The following is a 19,480-nucleotide window of genomic DNA, read 5'->3' as shown; positions in this document are numbered from 1 at the left end:
TTTCGGTGGTGAGGTGACCACCGCTCCGGTGGTGAGCTGAAATAACGTTGAGCGGTGGTGAGTAAAAACAGAGAGAAGGGCTGGGGCGGTGGCGGTGGTTTGCTCTTCACCGCGGCTCGTGACGTCATGTTGTAGTTCGGTGGTCACCTCAGCACCGAAAGTCCAGACTATGTATGAGCCTTAAGGGTCCATTTGTTTCCTAACTATCAATCAGCTCGGGGACCAACATTGAGGAACACGTTTGCTATACAATTATACCGTTGGTTCTTTCAAGAACCATCATAACTCGGAGAGAGTACAAATGGAACAAAATGGACCCATAAGGTTCCATTTGTACATTCTCAGAGTTAGTAAGGGGTCCATTTGGAAGCCTCTATAAGAATCATTAAAGGGAGCCGCTAACAAGTCGTTAAGAGGGAATTGTTAAGGAATCAGAATGGTTCAAATCTTAAAGGATCCCAACCCTACCCCAGACCCTACGTTGAGAACCACTGATCTATAATTCAAGTTAATCTTATGTTGTTTGACGGTGCTGGCACTTTGAAGCTCTCTCTACTTCTATTATGTAATGTGCTATTATCTATTCTACAGTATGTTATATTTACTGTGGGCTGCAACACTATGTCACTTTGATTGTACGCTTCTTGGGACAAATGGAATAGTTTGCGTGTACAGTACCTAATACTTTCCCGCTGTGCTGTTTAGGTACAACTTTTGACAGTTTTTATGCAGAGTTTGTTTCTAATTGAATAAGTATGTTAAGAACATTGACCCATATGGTGTTGTCCCAATTTTTGGGCAATTTGTTTGTCCAAAAAAATAAATAAACAGATATTCAGGGTGGCCATCACATCTATCATTGCTATTTGTTGTACAAAGAGGTATACAGGGCTTAAGTGGTTAAGAAAATGCCTCCTCCCCCTCTCTCCTATGTTTTTTGAGGGGCGCTAGCCCCTCCTCTATGTCCAGCTTTCCGGGTTTGTGTAAACACAAACATTAGCTTGTGATTGGCTGATCACCCCATAGCGATGATTTGATTGGCTGAGCAAAGTACATATTGAAGATAAAAGTGAGGGCAGAAAAGTGAAGACGGAAAAGTGAGGACGCAAATTGTGATAGGCCAGAATGAGATGATGTATGATGATGTATGATGATAAAAGCCCCTCACTTCACACGGGTTGGGTGTGATTATTATTTTATTTTTTACAAATCAAACCCTGCCTAGATACTGCATAGTGCCTGCCAGTATGATATAGGCCTATCTGCTTGCCTATAGAAACAGCCTAACAGGTATCCTATTCCCTCTGCATGCATGGTGAACAGTCATCTATATCTATGGTGTTCAGTTGTCCTGGTGCTTTGAATACCAAATAAAAGCTCTTGCTGCATAACTTTGCTCCATCTCTTGTTATTTGTTTACTAGAGCTCCAGTCAGTGTAATAAAGATGCAGGGGCACAGCTTGGCTTCTTGGACCCATAAAATAGCATATGGACCCAAAATATTTGTTAATGCAGGGGTTCCATGCCAAGGACAAGCTCACTACGCATTGTGATGCAACGTTTTCTGAGCTTGTATTCTTAGCTATTTTTGAGAGAGAGAGAGAGAGATGATGGTCAGTTTTGACTTTTTGAGTGGTGCAACCACTCCCTTACGGAGCTATGTGTGTGGGCGGGTGGCTGGGTGGCAGGCTGGGTGCATGGGTGCGTCTGAGCACGAAAACAGCATGGTTGTTTTTCACCACCTGTTTTTCACCACCTGTTTTTCACCACCTGTGCGCAACACACACACAAACGCACACACACATATTAACTGTATATATGGTCATTTCAGGTGTGCCAGTACAGTACAGTGACAGTACAGTACAGTACAGTAGACTGCAGGGGTTCTCAACATGTGGGTCGCGACCCCTAAGGGGGTCACCAAATTATTATTATTATTATTATTGTTATTTTTGCTACTGAATGGCTGGAAAATGGAAATGTGTTTGCTAGTACACATAGCACACAGAGTACATGCATAACATTTCCTTAATTAATCTGGTTTCAGTATTATTCATTCATGATATATTTTCTCTATTATTAAGGTTATTTTTGCAGTCAGTTTGTATTGGGGATGTGGGGGGCGGGCGGAGCGGGGGTCGCGAGACATGGCCAAAGCATTTCCGGGGGTCCCCAGCCAAAAACTTTGAGAACCCCTGCAGTAGAGGGATTGATTGATTGATTGAAATATTTATTAACAGTTTGCAGAATTACAGTACATTTCAAGCACAACTCAATACAAAGACTGTTAACTGTGAGTGGACGACCCAATAAAGCATTACACTTGTTTACAAGAGGGTCCACCTTGTTCAATTCATAAAAAAGGGTACAGTAGAGGCCAGGGACCCCCACACGGTAATTTCTCAGTATAAGTATTTGGCACACCAGTGGTGACAATGGCTGAGGATATTTTATTGAAACAAACAATACTCATCACTGGAACAGTAACTGAATGTTTTAATAAATCAACATGGTTTCAAGAGTAATAATTTTGGATTACAGATAGATACTAGGTGTATAGCCTATATATTGTGTACAATAACAGGCCTAATGACAGATATATGGAACAACCCTTGACAAAGAGGGTTACATCACAGTTGATTTAATTCTACACATATTCTAACACAACAATAAAGAGAATCCCCACAATTAACTAATTTGTCTTGACATTAAAGGGGAACGTTTTGAATATGTCACGACTGTAATGTTATCAGGAAGACAGAACATCCATCTAGCGTTAAATGCAGCTCAGCGAAGCGATGAAAATGAAAAAACGATATAATATAATAGCAAGGCCTGAAGCCAGAATTGAGGGATACTACTGGGGACATGCCATTTTCTAATTAATAAATTGCTTAATGTACTTATTACACAGCCTTGGGCTCTTACAGAATTCAAATCAAAACAAAACTCAGTTTCTGCGCAGACATTTAATGAACTAGAGATGGTCTTGGTAATCTCCCTTGGAGAATCAATTACAGAACAATGGGAAAGGCTACGGTTCAGATGCATCGTGAGCATAATGCTCTAAACTGAGCATTCATTTTTTTCCCGACAAGCCGTATCTGAGTGTCAGCTGGGTGGCTGTTAGTAATTCACAGCTGCAGATGGTGCTGGCTTTTGGATTCTCACTGCAATCAGATGCTGTTTTTGAATTTGAACTTTCAGCCTAGCTGGCATCATTATATTGGGCATGTCATAGATAGACGAATAGTACTCAATGTTCAATTTATTTTCTTCCCCTAAAACATTTACATTGGCAGGTTGTAAAGCGATTTATTATGAGCTTGTATATGATGTAGAGGTGTGCTTGTGGAAACTATATTGCGTTCAATATAGGGTTGATAGATAGTAGTTTTTGTTGAGTTGTGGGTGTTTACAGAACATTTGCTACTAGTAGGGGATGTTGAGTCTACTCCATTTCTGTCCTCCATGCAGCCTAATTCTTCTCCCTCTAATTGCAGGCGCCCTGCCCATGTAACTCTGCAGAGGTCAGCAAAGACTTTGAATAACTCTGCCCTATAGCAGCAGTTGAGGAGTCTTTACCACTTGTTTGACAACATACATCTGTTGGCTTTCTTAGCTGACCAGTGACCACATTACAGTTTTCAGCCCTCTAGACTCTGGAGTCTGGACCTGAGTCCAGAGTCTGAGGTTTGTACCACTTATTTCCTGTCTCCACCAAATCTCTTCTAAAAAAATAGCAGATCTAAAACAGCATGTGACATGCTGAGCTTGTATAGATCAGCGATTTTTTGGCTATAATGTTGACCCCAGAATATGGATGCTGCGGTTCAAGTGGTTAAATTCTACTCCTCACCCCGCCCTGCTGTCCTTGAACGACCTTTGCTCTGTGCAGTTGTAGTGACATACAAACTCCTCTAGGGACACACACAATGCATACAGGCTGGCATGGGGTTTAGGAACGCCATCACTAGAAAAAAAAGCCACTGCAACTGTCAGATTATATAAATATATTATGGATATACTTGCGATTCACCCATTCTTGTGGCACCCTAATACTGTGTTTGGTGCATTCGTTAAAAGCAAACTGTGTCAGTCACTCACTCAAACAAACACACTTTCAATTGAAAAACATGACGCATGGAGTCGTCAGTAGGGAAATGCCAGACTGCGAGAATGAAAGTAAGAAAGAGAATTACAGAAACAAAGATCTCTCTGTACAACTTTGGTCCTCTCCGCTCCGAGTTTCAGTGGTGTAAAGTAAGTAAGTACATTTACTCAAGTACTGTTCTTAAGTACAATTTTGAGCTTCAGTATTTATTCACAATGTATATACTAATACTTTTACTTCTACTCCACTACATTTACAGAGGCAAATACAGTGCGTTTTCACTCCACTACAATTATTTGGCAGCTTTAGTTACTAGTTACTTTGCAGATTTAGTTTATTAATAAATACATAAACCACTTCAGCCCTATATATATGTATATATATATATATATATATATATATATATATATATATATATATATATACATACATATATATATACATATATATAGTTTGGCCATTTGAAAATAGCCAATCTACGAGCTCATGCGTCACGATCTGACACATTGTGAGCTATTTTCAAAAGATTAGTAAACATTTTGCACAATGAGTACTTTACTATTGGTACGTCAAGTTGATGTCAATATTTTCGTACTTTTACTTAAGTACATTTTGAATCCTGGATGCTTTTGTCCTACATTGCCGTCCTTTTAAGACACGTGAGTACTTCTTCCATCACCGCTGAGTTACGTGAGCTCTGAACGAATTGGTACTATATCACAGCGACTGAAGGAAAACGTATACAGTGTGACAGGGCTCATGTGCTCCGTCCCGACACAGGTCATCAGGTGGAAGAATATCACATGGAGAAACAATCAAGGCCATCACACCATGGGTAATGCAGGACGTGGCCATGCGTGATATTACTCTGGGTTGGGGGACTGAGATACAGTCAGCAGTCCGGGACCGTATTCAACCCTTTGGCTCCTGAAAGAGGCTTGCCATCTCTAAGAGGGTCTGTCTGTCGCAGTGTGTGTCTGTCCTGGACTGATCAGTGCTAAACTTATTGTGCACAGTGTCACTGGGCTAACATAAATCTGGGAACCCATTCATTAAAAACAAAACAAATACAAAACAGATACTGTAGTGTATATTCTTTTAATTTGTTTTTGCCTCTGGGGGGCACCACCTCCTTTGTTGTGTAGAAATAGGTACTCGGTCTGGCTCCTCCCCTTTCTTAGTCCACTTCCTCGGGTGCTTCTGTGTTTATTCCTACTAACAACAACACTAGTTGGGTGCAATACAGTGTGCGCAATACAAACTAATTTGTTAGTGGTGTGCATATCTGAACACACCCACATGTTTAGAGCAAGTGGTGCTGACAGAGTCTGCGGTTAGCAGAATTTGTCTTGAGAGATTAGGCTAACATAGAAGTTAGATCCCCACTACTGTTGTGTTTGTACCAGGGCTTTACACTGGGCTGGCCATGGCCCACCCACCTGACCACTTAGCATTGTTTCATATACATTTTACATTATCAATAAAATCGTAGTGTTTTGCCAATTATTTGGGGGCCTACTTGCAATATCCTCATGGCCCATTCATGGAAATCATGGGAATCGATGTTTTAAACTTTTTAAAATATTTTAGTTTTATATAGTGAAGGTCAGTGGCTCATTGTCCAACTTTGGCATGGATGACGTGATGGCATAAGCATAAACGCTAAGCTATTTTCAAAGTGGTTTAATGACCTAAAAAGATGAACGGTGCATCCAAAATTACTTTGACCCGTCTAAAATATAAAGCCTGCATGGTGCTGCTTCTGTCCAGATACACATTCATCAGCACATTAAAACAATCATTTTAAGTGAGCTTGCTCCACTGGAATAGGCCTAAAGCACACTTCAACTACAACTTAACTGAAGTTTCATAATCACTTTGATCAATGATAATGTTCACACTTTCTCAACTGAAAGATCAGTAAGCCAGTGGTTCTCAAAGTGGGGTCCGGAGACTCCCAGGGGTCCCCCAAATTAACAAAGACAATTGTTCTTATAGCATCAAAATCATTTTAACCGCTTTATTTTATACGTTGGCTACTAGAAAATAGAAGATATACACGATCACAACGCGGCACGAACACGCTGTGAGCTTGTACATCTGCTATTTAAGCTTTGGAAAAGTGAGGGGGGAGGGAGGGGAAAAGGGTGTGGGAATTGCACTAATGTCTTTTTCTATGTATAAGAAATATGCGTTCTATAAACTGCACTGCTTTTTCCAAATAAAATAAACATTAAAAACTTTTGAAAATTCAGATTTTTCTAACATAAATCCTAGGCTGGGGATCCCTGGAACAAAACATTGTCAGAAGGAGAGGTCCACAATAAAATACATATCAATTTGGGGGTTCTGGGCATTAAAACAGTTGAAAACCACTGACATAAGCAACTGGACCAAATAAAAATGTATCGAGTATCCCCAACTCTCTCCTCATTCTCTGGGATGCTATTAAAACCAGTGAACTATGACCCGCACGCTCTGACTCATATGTCATGTTGTGTCACAGATCTCAACCAATCAGCTGTGGCTATTGATTTTCCACAGCGAACTGTCACTCAAGGCCTTTTTGACCCAGGGGTCAATAGGAGGGGTGACACCTCCACGTGACAGGCTGCCCTCAGTGTCATTCAGCCGTGGCGTGGAGTGGACACACGTCTTTACTCAACCCTATCTATTGCTTTCACATTGGCTCAAATGCTTTAAGCTCTTAAAGGAACATGCTGTAGTGTAAACCATTGGTTCTCAAAGGACCCCCCAGGGGTCCTTGGGGGGTGGGGGGGTAGGGATGACCATGAGGTCCCCAGCAAGAGTATGAGTCTATATGGCACCGGTGCAGAAAAAGGATAGTAATTTTGCATTTTAAAGCAAAATGCCAGACGCCATAGGATTAATAGAGTCACAATAATAACCACTCAGAAATACATTTTTACGGACTCAAATCTTTGCATCTGGAGGTCCCTGGCACAAATATTTTTGAGCGGCCCTAGCCGCCCCTATGCACAGCCTTTTGTGTATGTCTGTCCGTATGAGCACGTAATCGATTGATGGCACTAACTGACGATGTATAGTAAGACATCATGTGACTGATAAATACAGTGGGCATTTTGAAGAGAGAGGACTTGGGGTGTCCTGTTTGGTCCAGGGAAAAACACTTAAGTAGTTGATACATTAAAATGGGCCTGTATCCAACACAAAATGTTGTGCCTTTGAAAACGTTTGTCATATATTTGATATTGCTGTATTATGTAATGTATATTGTTGATTTGGTGTTTTCTATTTCGGCTACATGCATTGAAAATGAGGGCCTGCCCCTCAATTGTACTCCGAGCTTAAATAAAGGTTATGATGATGTTGATGATGATGATGATGATGAAGAGGGGGGAAGAGGAAGAAAGAAGGGTGTAACGATTTAGTTCCCTGAAACCCTGATGACCTTGGGATACATCACTGAGGAGGATATGTCCCAAGTGCATCCATGCAATATGTTTTTTTTTTGTTCTAGTTATTCTATTTATAGTGACTCATAGGAATAGACTACGTGACAACCAGGAATAGTCTGGTGACCACGGGAGACAGCCGGAATGTAGATGGCACCCAGGAGCAGTATGGGTTGTTGCCATAATGATGCATCTTTTTAAAAATATTGCTTCAAGGTAAATATTACTGGGACCATACAAAGCATCATATTTGAAAACAAAGTTAACTAAGTAAGGAAGAACTGTGTACAGTTTGAGGAGGAAGCCCAACAAACCCACGGTGAGGCTTTTAGGAGGGCCAATCAAGCTGCAAGCGGAGCCTGCAGCACCACCGTTGCCCAGGTGGAGCCTGCAGAACCATTGCGGCTCAAGAATCCATCACTCCTGAATGAAGTGTCTGGTGCTGGGAGTCCTGGACCTGGTGAGAGCAGGAGTGGACCTGGTGAGACATACTTGGAGAGGCCCGGACAGGAGTCAACCCACAGAGCCTATAGTCCTTCCACGTGCCAGATTGGTTTACCTCCCAGTCCCGGCAGAGTAGTTACGGAGCAACGGATCACCTGAGTGAGGGTTATGATGTTCGAGGGACCTGAAACCCTGATGACCTTGGGATACATCACTGAGGATACGTCCCAGGTGCATCCATGCAATGTTTTGTTTTTACCGTTCTAGTAAATCTACTAAATCTAGTAAATGTTTGATAATATCACAATTTAACAATTGAATTAACAAAAAGGATGTTAACCACATTAACACTGCATGGCGTGGCATCCCTATTCTTGAGGAAATTTGCCAAGCTCATTGCATTGTGAGCTTGTACTAATCTCTGGTATACCCCAATCTTTACTGTAAAACCAACTCTGATAGTGTACAAATGGAACCAAATGGACCCATCCATCTGCCTGTCTGCGTTCATGGCATCAGTCATCACTGACTTTGACTTAGGAAGATTAGTTTTATCTTTGACTTCCAGTAAAATCATAACTTTCAAAATAGAGACGGGTCATATATGGGCAGGGGCAAAGCCCCTGACACTATGACTCGGACATATTGGTCGAATCAGTGGTGCAGCGTAGGTGTGAGGCCGCCCAGGGCCACATATCGACCCGAAATCTAGATGTGATGTAATTATTCCGACCATTAGGTTAGTGTGAGGTTAGGGACCATAGGGATAGGGTTAGAACTTATAGTTATAATCACGTCAGTCAGACACAAAGACGCGAAGACGCACGGGAGTATATCATTTGGAGCAGCTACATGCATCATTGCGTCTGCATCGTCATGTCGCTGTCTGTGTAAACTCACCATTATGGACAAACTGCTAGTGTTGCCATGTGCACTTTGACATATAGGCAATGTATGATGTATGATGTATGTACATCTTTCTAGCATTCTGTGGTTGTCACACTATACTAAGGCAGAAGACACCTGATTGAGAACTCGGAAGAGCGTAGCTAATATTCACGCTGACATACTTTAGGACTACAGAGTGTATTTTATAACTTTATTATTAATTACTCGGATACAACAAACAACATTTAGTTAACACATCTATTGATGGCTTATCTGCACAGACTGCCTGGTTTTAGATAAGTATGGTAACAGATTAATTGAGCTATTAAAGACAGTGAAAAGTGTCTATCATAACCAATTATAAGTAGTCTTAATGGACAGATGTTAGTGTCAGGTATGGCATAGTTATATGCTGGTGGCATAGGCATAGATTTTAAACCTGAAATAGATATAGAAACACAAGAATATACATTTGTTACATTCCCATAATACGTCCTAATCATTTGTATTCAACAGAGATAGCAGGCAGAGTATAAACAGTAATTTATCAGTTCCCCATCCGAGTCTCTCTCTTCTCCTTTCCTGGAGAGGTATGGATTCTTGGTTGGATGTTTACAGAATCTAACTTACTAGAATCATCACAAGGCCTTTTAAAACCTCTGTTTTTAGGAGACCTGCCCGAGGTCTAAGCCAGCTTAGCATCATTGGCTGCTGAGCACATGGTAACAGCCTTTACAGCCAACCTTACTATTGGTTGAAAGACCAGGAAGTATATTACCACTGACATGTGCTAGGCTGTCATTTGAGAAGCATGCTGGCTAGTAGAAACGGTTTGCAGTTGGTGGCTCTGGTCACACTCTTATCAGAGCACCCCCACTGTGCCTCTCTGGCCTGCTTCATTTATGGCAGTTCGTGAGGAAAGAGATTTCAACTCCCTCACAGTCCTTTGTCTGACTACTCCAAGACTATAAGTTCAACCCATGACATTACTGCTACATTACAATAATTAGACATTCAATGGATAATTGATAACTTGAGGAGTTTTAGTAGACAATTATTGGTACATACAATAGTTATAAGCACTGACATTCTCTTTCGCTTGAGAGGGAGACGGAGGTGTCACATTTCACACCTTCCTGTTAACTTAGCAATGCCAGGCCCTCTGAAAAGGCCATCACTCCCATAGTTATAGCACTAAGAATTATTGAAGTTATACAGTGCATATTTATTAATAGAAACCAAACGCTGATTACTATATCCAGCGGAACAATGTACTGTATGATGTATGATTTGCTGAGTGTGATGTCAGACCAGGGCTCTCTGCCTGCCCTACATATAAGGTGTTGTAGATTTCTGAAGACAGCGAGAGAGAAATTGTAGCCTACTTTTACTCAAGCAGCTTGCATTTCATATTCAGATTATTATAAATGGCAGAGCCAAAAGGCACTCAAGATGACCATGACTCCTCCACAGACCATGTGAACCATGACCTCGCTCTTGAGCCCATTGTGTCCCTTCCAGCGCAGGAGGTGGTGAAACAGTTAGAGGAAAAGAGAAGTCCAAAGGACACTGAAGATGATGACTATGACACCTCCACAGACAATGCAAATCATGACCCTCACTTTGAGCCTATCGTGTCGCTTCCAGAGCAGGAGGTGAAATTGCTAGAGGAGGACGAGGAGGAGCTGTTCAAAATGCGGGCCAAGCTCTTTCGCTTTGATTCCGAGAATGACCCTCCAGAGTGGAAGGAACGTGGCACTGGTGATGTGAAGTTGATGAAACACAAAGAAAAGAGCACAATCCGCCTATTGATGAGGAGAGAACGTACCCTGAAGGTCTGTGCCAATCACTACATCTCTCCTATGATGGAGTTGAAAGCCAACGTTGGCAGTGATAGGGCTTGGGTATGGTACACAGTGGCAGACTTTACCGACGGAAGTCCCAAAGCCGAACGCTTGGCAATACGTTTCGTCAGTCCAGAAAAGGCTCAGAGATTTAAGGTGAAGTTTGATGAGTGCAAAGAGGAAGTGAGAAAATCCCAAAAGGAAACAGGAGGAGGGGAGTCAGGGGACACAGGCAGCGACACGGACAGTGTGAACAAAGCTGTAGAGAAGCTGGAAGAGCTCTCAGTGAAAGAGGATACACCTATACACTTTCCAGTCTACATTCACTGAACCCCTCTGGGCTCTGAGTTCACACAATGACTCCTCAATATCCGTATTGGATAGAGTATCAAGTGTCTTGGAGGAACAGTGAATAAAACAAAAGCCATGAGAACTACAGTATAGTATTAGTAGTTACCGGTCCTGTGCATTTTCTTTACATGTTTTCAAAAATACGTCCACTCTGCCTGGTCCCTTCCCCAAATCAAATAATAATACAAAAATAACACCTCACACATCATGACGTGAAATAGACACTATGCCTATTTGCTCATGCAGACACTGATGTAAAATTCTCCATTCATTGTCAATGGGAATTTAATGTTTGCGTAGGACGTGGTTTCCTATATTGACTAAACGCTGAATATAGGAGCGGCTAGCGCCCCTAAAAAGATGTTCGGTCGATCTGAGATTATGAATTCACAGACCGCCCAATGATGCATTGTCTCACAATACAGTGGCTCTCATGTAGATCTCAGGGGAGATTTGGCCGATTTAGCAACCGTCTATGACGTACACATGGACGTCTATGGATTTGTTTGGAGTACGATGTTTGTTTACACATTTGTTTGTCACTTCACACCGGCGGCGGTGTGATTTATTTTTTATAATGTCTGGGGTCGGTTGCACCGGCAAGCTGTGCATATGGTACTAACAGGGGAATTGGCAATGACTTAATTGGGTAGGTAAAATTAAAGAATAATAAAAGTGGCCACTGAACTCCATGTGAATCGGAGATGGTTACGCTGCAGTATACAGGGAAGAATTGCGAATGAGAAGCGGTCGATGACTCTATGTGTAATAAGGAGCATGGCTTCGGGCCGGTTAGAGGCCACTGCAACGAGGAACAACAGGTACAAATTCTCATTTATACCTACTGTCCTTCCATTCGTGCCATCAATGATGGAATCATTCAGGAGGAGGTAGTGTCATGGTTTGAGTCTCCCCCTGTCTGTATTCCCACTTTGGCCACTCCCTCATCCCATTCCTCACTTCAGTCCTAGTTACACACCTGGTTCCACTCTCGTCACCCCAGCCCATTACAAACCTGTGAACACTGATACAATCAACCCACCACCTATAAGACTGGACTCTCTGCACACACACATTGTCAGTTCATACATTCATGTTATGATGTCCTACCTTGGAGCTCTTGCCTGTGTCTTTGTTCCTCTGGACCCTGCCTTGAATACTTATGGTAATTTGCTCATACCTGCCTTTGTTTTTGCATTTTTTGGATTGCTTATACTCTGCCTATCCAGCTTTTGTTAGCTTGCCTATGTTCTGCATTATTTAATAAATACGTGTTTTGAACACTATTCTGCTTGTTGTGACTCTGCATTTGGGTTCAGCACATTTTGACATTTTGACAACGTGACAGAATGAACTGACCCTAAAATGAACCCAGCAGAGTTAAAGCTTTTTCACCAAAGGGTGGTGGACTTTGATGATTTGGTTGATCGTTGATCTAGCCCCCCGAACCCACCTAACCCCTGCCCACTTCGACAGGCTGGAATGGCTTAGGGTCGACGACAGAGTACAGCATCTTGCAATGGGTCTGGTCCACAAGATTCGATACACCACCAAGATACCCATGTACCTGTCTAGATACTTCCTTAATGTTAACGAAGTCCACACCCACAACACCAGAGGGAGTGCAACGAACCATGTACAACCCAGATTCGGCACAAACAAGGGACTAAATTATTTTCGCTCCTATGCCACCAAAATGTGGAACGCCCTACCAACTGTCATTAAGACATGCGAATCCCTTGACTCCTTCAAAACCGCTCTCAAAGGGCACCTACGGATGGCTGCAATTCGAAACTGGCCCCCGTAAAATCTGAATCCCCCCCCCCCCCGCCCCCCCCTTTTTCCCCTCACTGTATATATTTCTTTTCCCTTTTTACCTCCTTTATGATGAATTCCTGTTCTGTCTATAGAAGTGTCTATTTGTACGTCTCTAAATGTTTTGATGATTTGAACATGGTGGACCCTATTGGAAACAAGTGTAATGCTTAATTGGGTCGTCCACTCACAGTTAACAGCCTTTGTATTGAGTTTGTGCTTGAAATGTACTGTAATTCTGCAAACTGTTAATAAATTCTTCAATCAATCAAATCGTTTCATGGTCTCTACCCCTAAACTGCGTGCTCAGATATTCAGTATGTTGACTTGCTTACCTATTTTTGCAGAAAGGCAAAAATTGAATCATTTTTGGAACCACTTCATGTCCCCGATCCTTATCTGGGCACGCGCCTGGCTCTGGGGGGTCCCCTTAGTGCCAACAAACGGGGCGGGGACAAAGTCTCCCAGGATCACCAAGCCACCATGCCCACCCGACCAGGCATCTCCAGCTTGCTCTCAGCTCCTGCTCAGAGACCTCCTGTGCCTGCAGTTCTACCTGCAGCACCACCTCCTGTGCCTGCAGTTCCACCTGCAGTCCAGTCTCCAGAATCTGCAGCATCCTCCTCCTCTCCTGGGTGTGCAGTGTCCTCTGGGGTCCCATCTGCAGCATCCTCCTCCTCTCCTGGGTGTGCAGTGTCCTTGTCTCCTGGGTGTGCAGCATCCTCCTCTCCTGGGTGTGCAGCATCCTCCTCTCCTGGGTGTGCAGCATCCTTTTCTCCTGGGTGTGCAGCACCCTCCTTGTCTCCTGGATATGCAGCATCCTCCATGTCTCCTCAGTGTGCAGCTCCACCTGCAGCCCCGCCTCCTGAGCCTGCAGCCCCGCCTCCTGAGCCTGCAGCTCCGCCTGCAGCCTTGCCTCCTGAGCCTCCGCCTGCAGCCCTGCCTCCTGAGCCTGCAGCTCCGCCTGCAGCCCCGCCTCCTGAGCCTGCAGCCCCGCCTGCAGCCCCGCCTCCTGAGCCTGCAGCTCTGCCTGAAGCCCCGCCTCCTGAGCCTGCAGCCCCGCCTCCTGAGCCTGCAGCTACGCCTGCAGCCTCGCCTCCTGAGCCTGTAGCGTTGCCTGCAGCTCTGTCTGCAGCCCTCCCTCCTGAGTCTGCAGCAATGGCTCCTGCAGCCTCGCCTCCTGAGCCTGCAGCTTTGCCTGCAGCTCTGCCTGCAGCCCTCCCTCCTGAGTCTGCAGCAATGACGCCAGCAGCTTCAGCTCCAGAGCCTGCAGAATCTCCTGGGGCGTCGCCTGCAGCATCCCGGGCATCGCATCCAGCACCTGCAGCATCCCTGGCGTCGCCTCCGCCTGCAGCATCCCTGCCATCGCCTGGCAAGTTCTCTGCAGCATCCCTGGCGTCGCCTCCCAAGTTCTCTGCCTCGTCTCGGCCTCCAGGCCGCTCTCCCGATGACGTCTTGTCCGCCTCGTCTCGGCCTCCCGGCCGACCTCCAGACGACGCCTCCTTCATCTCATCTCGGCCTCCTGGCCGACCTCCAGACGGTGCCTCCTTCGTCTCGTCTCTGCCTCCCGGCCGGCCTCCAGACATGACCTGCTCAGCCCTGGTCCATCCTCCAGGCCGTCCACCTGAGGGTCAGGTTCCCAGATCCCTTTGTTCTGGTGCCATGACACAGTCTCCCTCCTCCAGGCCCCCTCCACCCGCCCTGCTCGTTCCTGGTCAGGGTTGTGGGTCGTCTGGAATCCGCCCCTTGAGGGGAGGGTACTGTCATGGTTTGAGTCTCCCCCTGTCTGTATTCCCACTTTGGCCACTCCCTCATCCCATTCCTCACTTCAGTCCTAGTTACACACCTGGTTCCACTCTCGTCACCCCAGCCCATTACAAACCTGTGAACACTGATACAATCAACCCACCACCTATAAGACTGGACTCTCTGCACACACACATTGTCAGTTCATACATTCATGTTATGATGTCCTACCTTGGAGCTCTTGCCTGTGTCTTTGTTCCTCTGGACCCTGCCTTGAATACTTATGGTAATTTGCTCATACCTGCCTTTGTTTTTGCATTTTTTGGATTGCTTATACTCTGCCTATCCAGCTTTTGTTAGCTTGCCTATGTTCTGCATTATTTAATAAATACGTGTTTTGAACACTATTCTGCTTGTTGTGACTCTGCATTTGGGTTCAGCACATTTTGACAACGTGACAGAATGAACTGACCCTAAAATGAACCCAGCAGAGTTAAAGCTTTTTCACCAAAGGGTGGTGGACTTTGATGATTTGGTTGATCGTTGATCTAGCCCCCCGAACCCACCTAACCCCTGCCCACTTCGACAGGCTGGAATGGCTTAGGGTCGACGACAGAGTACAGCATCTTGCAATGGGTCTGGTCCACAAGATTCGATACACCACCAAGATACCCATGTACCTGTCTAGATACTTCCTTAATGTTAACGAAGTCCACACCCACAACACCAGAGGGAGTGCAACGAACCATGTACAACCCAGATTCGGCACAAACAAGGGACTAAATTATTTTCGCTCCTATGCCACCAAAATGTGGAACGCCCTACCAACTGTCATTAAGACATGCGAATCCCTTGACTCCTTCAAAACCGCTCTCAAAGGGCACCTACGGATGGCTGCAATTCGAAACTGGCCCCCGTAAAATCTGAATCCCCCCCCCCCCCGCCCCCCCCTTTTTCCCCTCACTGTATATATTTCTTTTCCCTTTTTACCTCCTTTATGATGAATTCCTGTTCTGTCTATAGAAGTGTCTATTTGTACGTCTCTAAATGTTTTGATGATTTGAACATGGTGGACCCTATTGGAAACAAGTGTAATGCTTAATTGGGTCGTCCACTCACAGTTAACAGCCTTTGTATTGAGTTTGTGCTTGAAATGTACTGTAATTCTGCAAACTGTTAATAAATTCTTCAATCAATCAATCAAATCGTTTCATGGTCTCTACCCCTAAACTGCGTGCTCAGATATTCAGTATGTTGACTTGCTTACCTATTTTTGCAGAAAGGCAAAAATTGAATCATTTTTGGAACCACTTCATGTCCCCGATCCTTATCTGGGCACGCGCCTGGCTCTGGGGGGTCCCCTTAGTGCCAACAAACGGGGCGGGGACAAAGTCTCCCAGGATCACCAAGCCACCATGCCCACCCGACCAGGCATCTCCAGCTTGCTCTCAGCTCCTGCTCAGAGACCTCCTGTGCCTGCAGTTCTACCTGCAGCACCACCTCCTGTGCCTGCAGTTCCACCTGCAGTCCAGTCTCCAGAATCTGCAGCATCCTCCTCCTCTCCTGGGTGTGCAGTGTCCTCTGGGGTCCCATCTGCAGCATCCTCCTCCTCTCCTGGGTGTGCAGTGTCCTTGTCTCCTGGGTGTGCAGCATCCTCCTCTCCTGGGTGTGCAGCATCCTCCTCTCCTGGGTGTGCAGCATCCTTTTCTCCTGGGTGTGCAGCACCCTCCTTGTCTCCTGGATATGCAGCATCCTCCATGTCTCCTCAGTGTGCAGCTCCACCTGCAGCCCCGCCTCCTGAGCCTGCAGCCCCGCCTCCTGAGCCTGCAGCTCCGCCTGCAGCCTTGCCTCCTGAGCCTCCGCCTGCAGCCCTGCCTCCTGAGCCTGCAGCTCCGCCTGCAGCCCCGCCTCCTGAGCCTGCAGCCCCGCCTGCAGCCCCGCCTCCTGAGCCTGCAGCTCTGCCTGCAGCCCCGCCTCCTGAGCCTGCAGCCCCGCCTCCTGAGCCTGCAGCTACGCCTGCAGCCTCGCCTCCTGAGCCTGTAGCGTTGCCTGCAGCTCTGTCTGCAGCCCTCCCTCCTGAGTCTGCAGCAATGGCTCCTGCAGCCTCGCCTCCTGAGCCTGCAGCTTTGCCTGCAGCTCTGCCTGCAGCCCTCCCTCCTGAGTCTGCAGCAATGACGCCAGCAGCTTCAGCTCCAGAGCCTGCAGAATCTCCTGGGGCGTCGCCTGCAGCATCCCGGGCATCGCATCCAGCACCTGCAGCATCCCTGGCGTCGCCTCCGCCTGCAGCATCCCTGCCATCGCCTGGCAAGTTCTCTGCAGCATCCCTGGCGTCGCCTCCCAAGTTCTCTGCCTCGTCTCGGCCTCCAGGCCGCTCTCCCGATGACGTCTTGTCCGCCTCGTCTCGGCCTCCCGGCCGACCTCCAGACGACGCCTCCTTCATCTCATCTCGGCCTCCTGGCCGACCTCCAGACGGTGCCTCCTTCGTCTCGTCTCTGCCTCCCGGCCGGCCTCCAGACATGACCTGCTCAGCCCTGGTCCATCCTCCAGGCCGTCCACCTGAGGGTCAGGTTCCCAGATCCCTTTGTTCTGGTGCCATGACACAGTCTCCCTCCTCCAGGCCCCCTCCACCCGCCCTGCTCGTTCCTGGTCAGGGTTGTGGGTCGTCTGGAATCCGCCCCTTGAGGGGAGGGTACTGTCATGGTTTGAGTCTCCCCCTGTCTGTATTCCCACTTTGGCCACTCCCTCATCCCATTCCTCACTTCAGTCCTAGTTACACACCTGGTTCCACTCTCGTCACCCCAGCCCATTACAAACCTGTGAACACTGATACAATCAACCCACCACCTATAAGACTGGACTCTCTGCACACACACATTGTCAGTTCATACATTCATGTTATGATGTCCTACCTTGGAGCTCTTGCCTGTGTCTTTGTTCCTCTGGACCCTGCCTTGAATACTTATGGTAATTTGCTCATACCTGCCTTTGTTTTTGCATTTTTGGGATTGCTTATACTCTGCCTATCCAGCTTTTGTTAGCTTGCCTATGTTCTGCATTATTTAATAAATACGTGTTTTGAACACTATTCTGCTTGTTGTGACTCTGCATTTGGGTTCAGCACATTTTGACATTTTGACAACGTGACAGGTAGATGTTGTTCAGTTGTAGGGGACAGTTGACAGGCTCATCACCATTTGGGAGGATGGTAATGATTTATCTTTCTTTTGTTTCCTATGGTGTAATATATACGTGGTCTGCTGTCTACGATTTATGAAGGTGGTTGTAATTTGGAACCTCGTCATTTTGTTTTCAAAACTATTAAACTAACAAAAATACACTTCACTTCCTAGCCCCTCCAATGTATGGCCTTCCAAGATTACGTCATGTGGCAGCCAAGTCTATGGACTTTTAATGTTTGTTTATAGCCTAATTAAAAAAACACCCTGTGAAGTGAGGGGCGCTCTTATCACCATACCGCCATCATACATCATCACATTCCGGCCAATCACTTTTGGCATCCTCACTTTTTATCTTCACTTTTTAAGCCCTCAGCCAATCAAATCATCGCTATGGGGTACACACAGACCCACAAAGCTGGGAATAGAAGGGGCTCAAAAATAAGCCGTCGTCAGCCAAGTCTATGGACTTTAATGTTGTTTAGGCCAGTAAATGACAACGTAAGACGTCATCTGGCCGATACACCACCCTTGCTGCACCCAGTGGAGTACTTCGTTTTCAAAAGTTTGAAGACATTTGACCTAATTTCAATGGCAAATATTGAGACGTGTGGGGACAAAAGCTGTATATAGGAGGGGCTATAGCGCACTTCAAAAATCACACTTGTGTTTAGTGACATTGTGAGCATGCCCTTTCTCGCCAGCTTATTGTCGTCTTACTTGCCAGCATCTTGCCAGCAGCCCAGCTCCTAAATCCAGACAACAGTCTTGTCAAAACTCGACTATTGTAACTCCCTCCTTACTGGCCTACCGGCATGTGCACTTAAGCCTCTCCAACTGATCCAAAATGCTGCAGCTCGCTTGGTCTTCAACCAGCCAAAATTCTCACATGTCTACCCCCTGCTCCGCTCCCTCCACTGGCTCCCGGTCGCTGTCCGCACAGAATACAAAACTCTGATGCTGGCATTCAAAGCAACCAAAGGTATGGCTCCCCCATATCTTGCAAGTATGATTGAACCCTACAAACCCTCCCGCGCACTCAGAGCCAACACAGGGAAGCTGGAAGTACCCTCACTAAAAACGCCGGGACACCGCTCCACACGTCCCAAACTCTTCTCCCTTCTGGCTCCAAAACTGTGGAATGCACTTCCGTTGCAGTCAGAACTGCAGCATCACTCCCAATCTTCCGCCATAGTCTGAAAACCCACCTTTTCACTCCATCATGGCCTATAGATAGCATTTCTGTAGACTTACATATCATTTGATACAGACTTATAGCATGTTATGTAGACAGCACTATAATTGCATTGTATGTAGTCATAGCACATCATAGTACATATGTATAGCATAGTATAGTATATATGTATAGTTTATATGTATAGTTTAATTATATAGATATTCCACTGTGACGTTCTTAGCTTACGGTACGCATGTTTCATGATACATTTTCATGATAAATGCTTTTTTATGTGATGTATTCCCATGCTTTTTTGTTCTTGCTTAATGTAAATCGCTCTGGATTAAGAGCGCACTAAATGCCTACATTGTAAATTGTAGCATCTGAGGAATTTACAAATTAGGTTTATTACATTAAGCCACCTTAAGATGGCGATATTTATTAATCCTAAAATGGTTAATGCGAGGACCAGACAGCAAGTGGACCAC

The 19,480-nt window shown here is 45.5% G+C and overlaps 2 protein-coding genes across 2 annotated transcripts; both read left to right on the top strand.

Annotated features, from left to right (window-relative positions):
- Positions 1-10,310: 10,310 nt before the first annotated feature.
- On the top strand, positions 10,311-11,057 carry LOC306937053 (ran-specific GTPase-activating protein-like; the record flags this gene model as incomplete). The annotated part of the gene is made up of 1 exon (XM_079520728.1): positions 10,311-11,057. One exon carries the CDS (start codon positions 10,311-10,313, stop codon positions 11,055-11,057), a length of 747 nt encoding a protein of 248 aa, XP_079376854.1.
- Positions 11,058-12,062: 1,005 nt separating this feature from the next.
- On the top strand, positions 12,063-17,321 carry LOC306937052 (uncharacterized protein; the record flags this gene model as incomplete). The annotated part of the gene is made up of 5 exons (XM_079520727.1): positions 12,063-12,243; positions 13,241-14,925; positions 15,919-16,599; positions 16,728-17,201; positions 17,257-17,321. The coding sequence occupies exons 2-5, from the start codon at positions 13,377-13,379 to the stop codon at positions 17,319-17,321; spliced, it is 2,769 nt and encodes a 922-aa protein (XP_079376853.1). The 5' UTR covers positions 12,063-12,243; positions 13,241-13,376.
- Between the last annotated feature and the right edge of the window lie 2,159 nt (positions 17,322-19,480).

This window comes from Electrona antarctica, assembly GCF_951216825.1.
Source record: "Electrona antarctica genome assembly, chromosome: 14".
Classification (NCBI taxonomy): Eukaryota; Metazoa; Chordata; class Actinopteri; order Myctophiformes; family Myctophidae; genus Electrona; species Electrona antarctica.
Note: the sequence above shows the minus strand (reverse complement) of the source record. Positions and strands in the feature narration are given on the sequence as shown.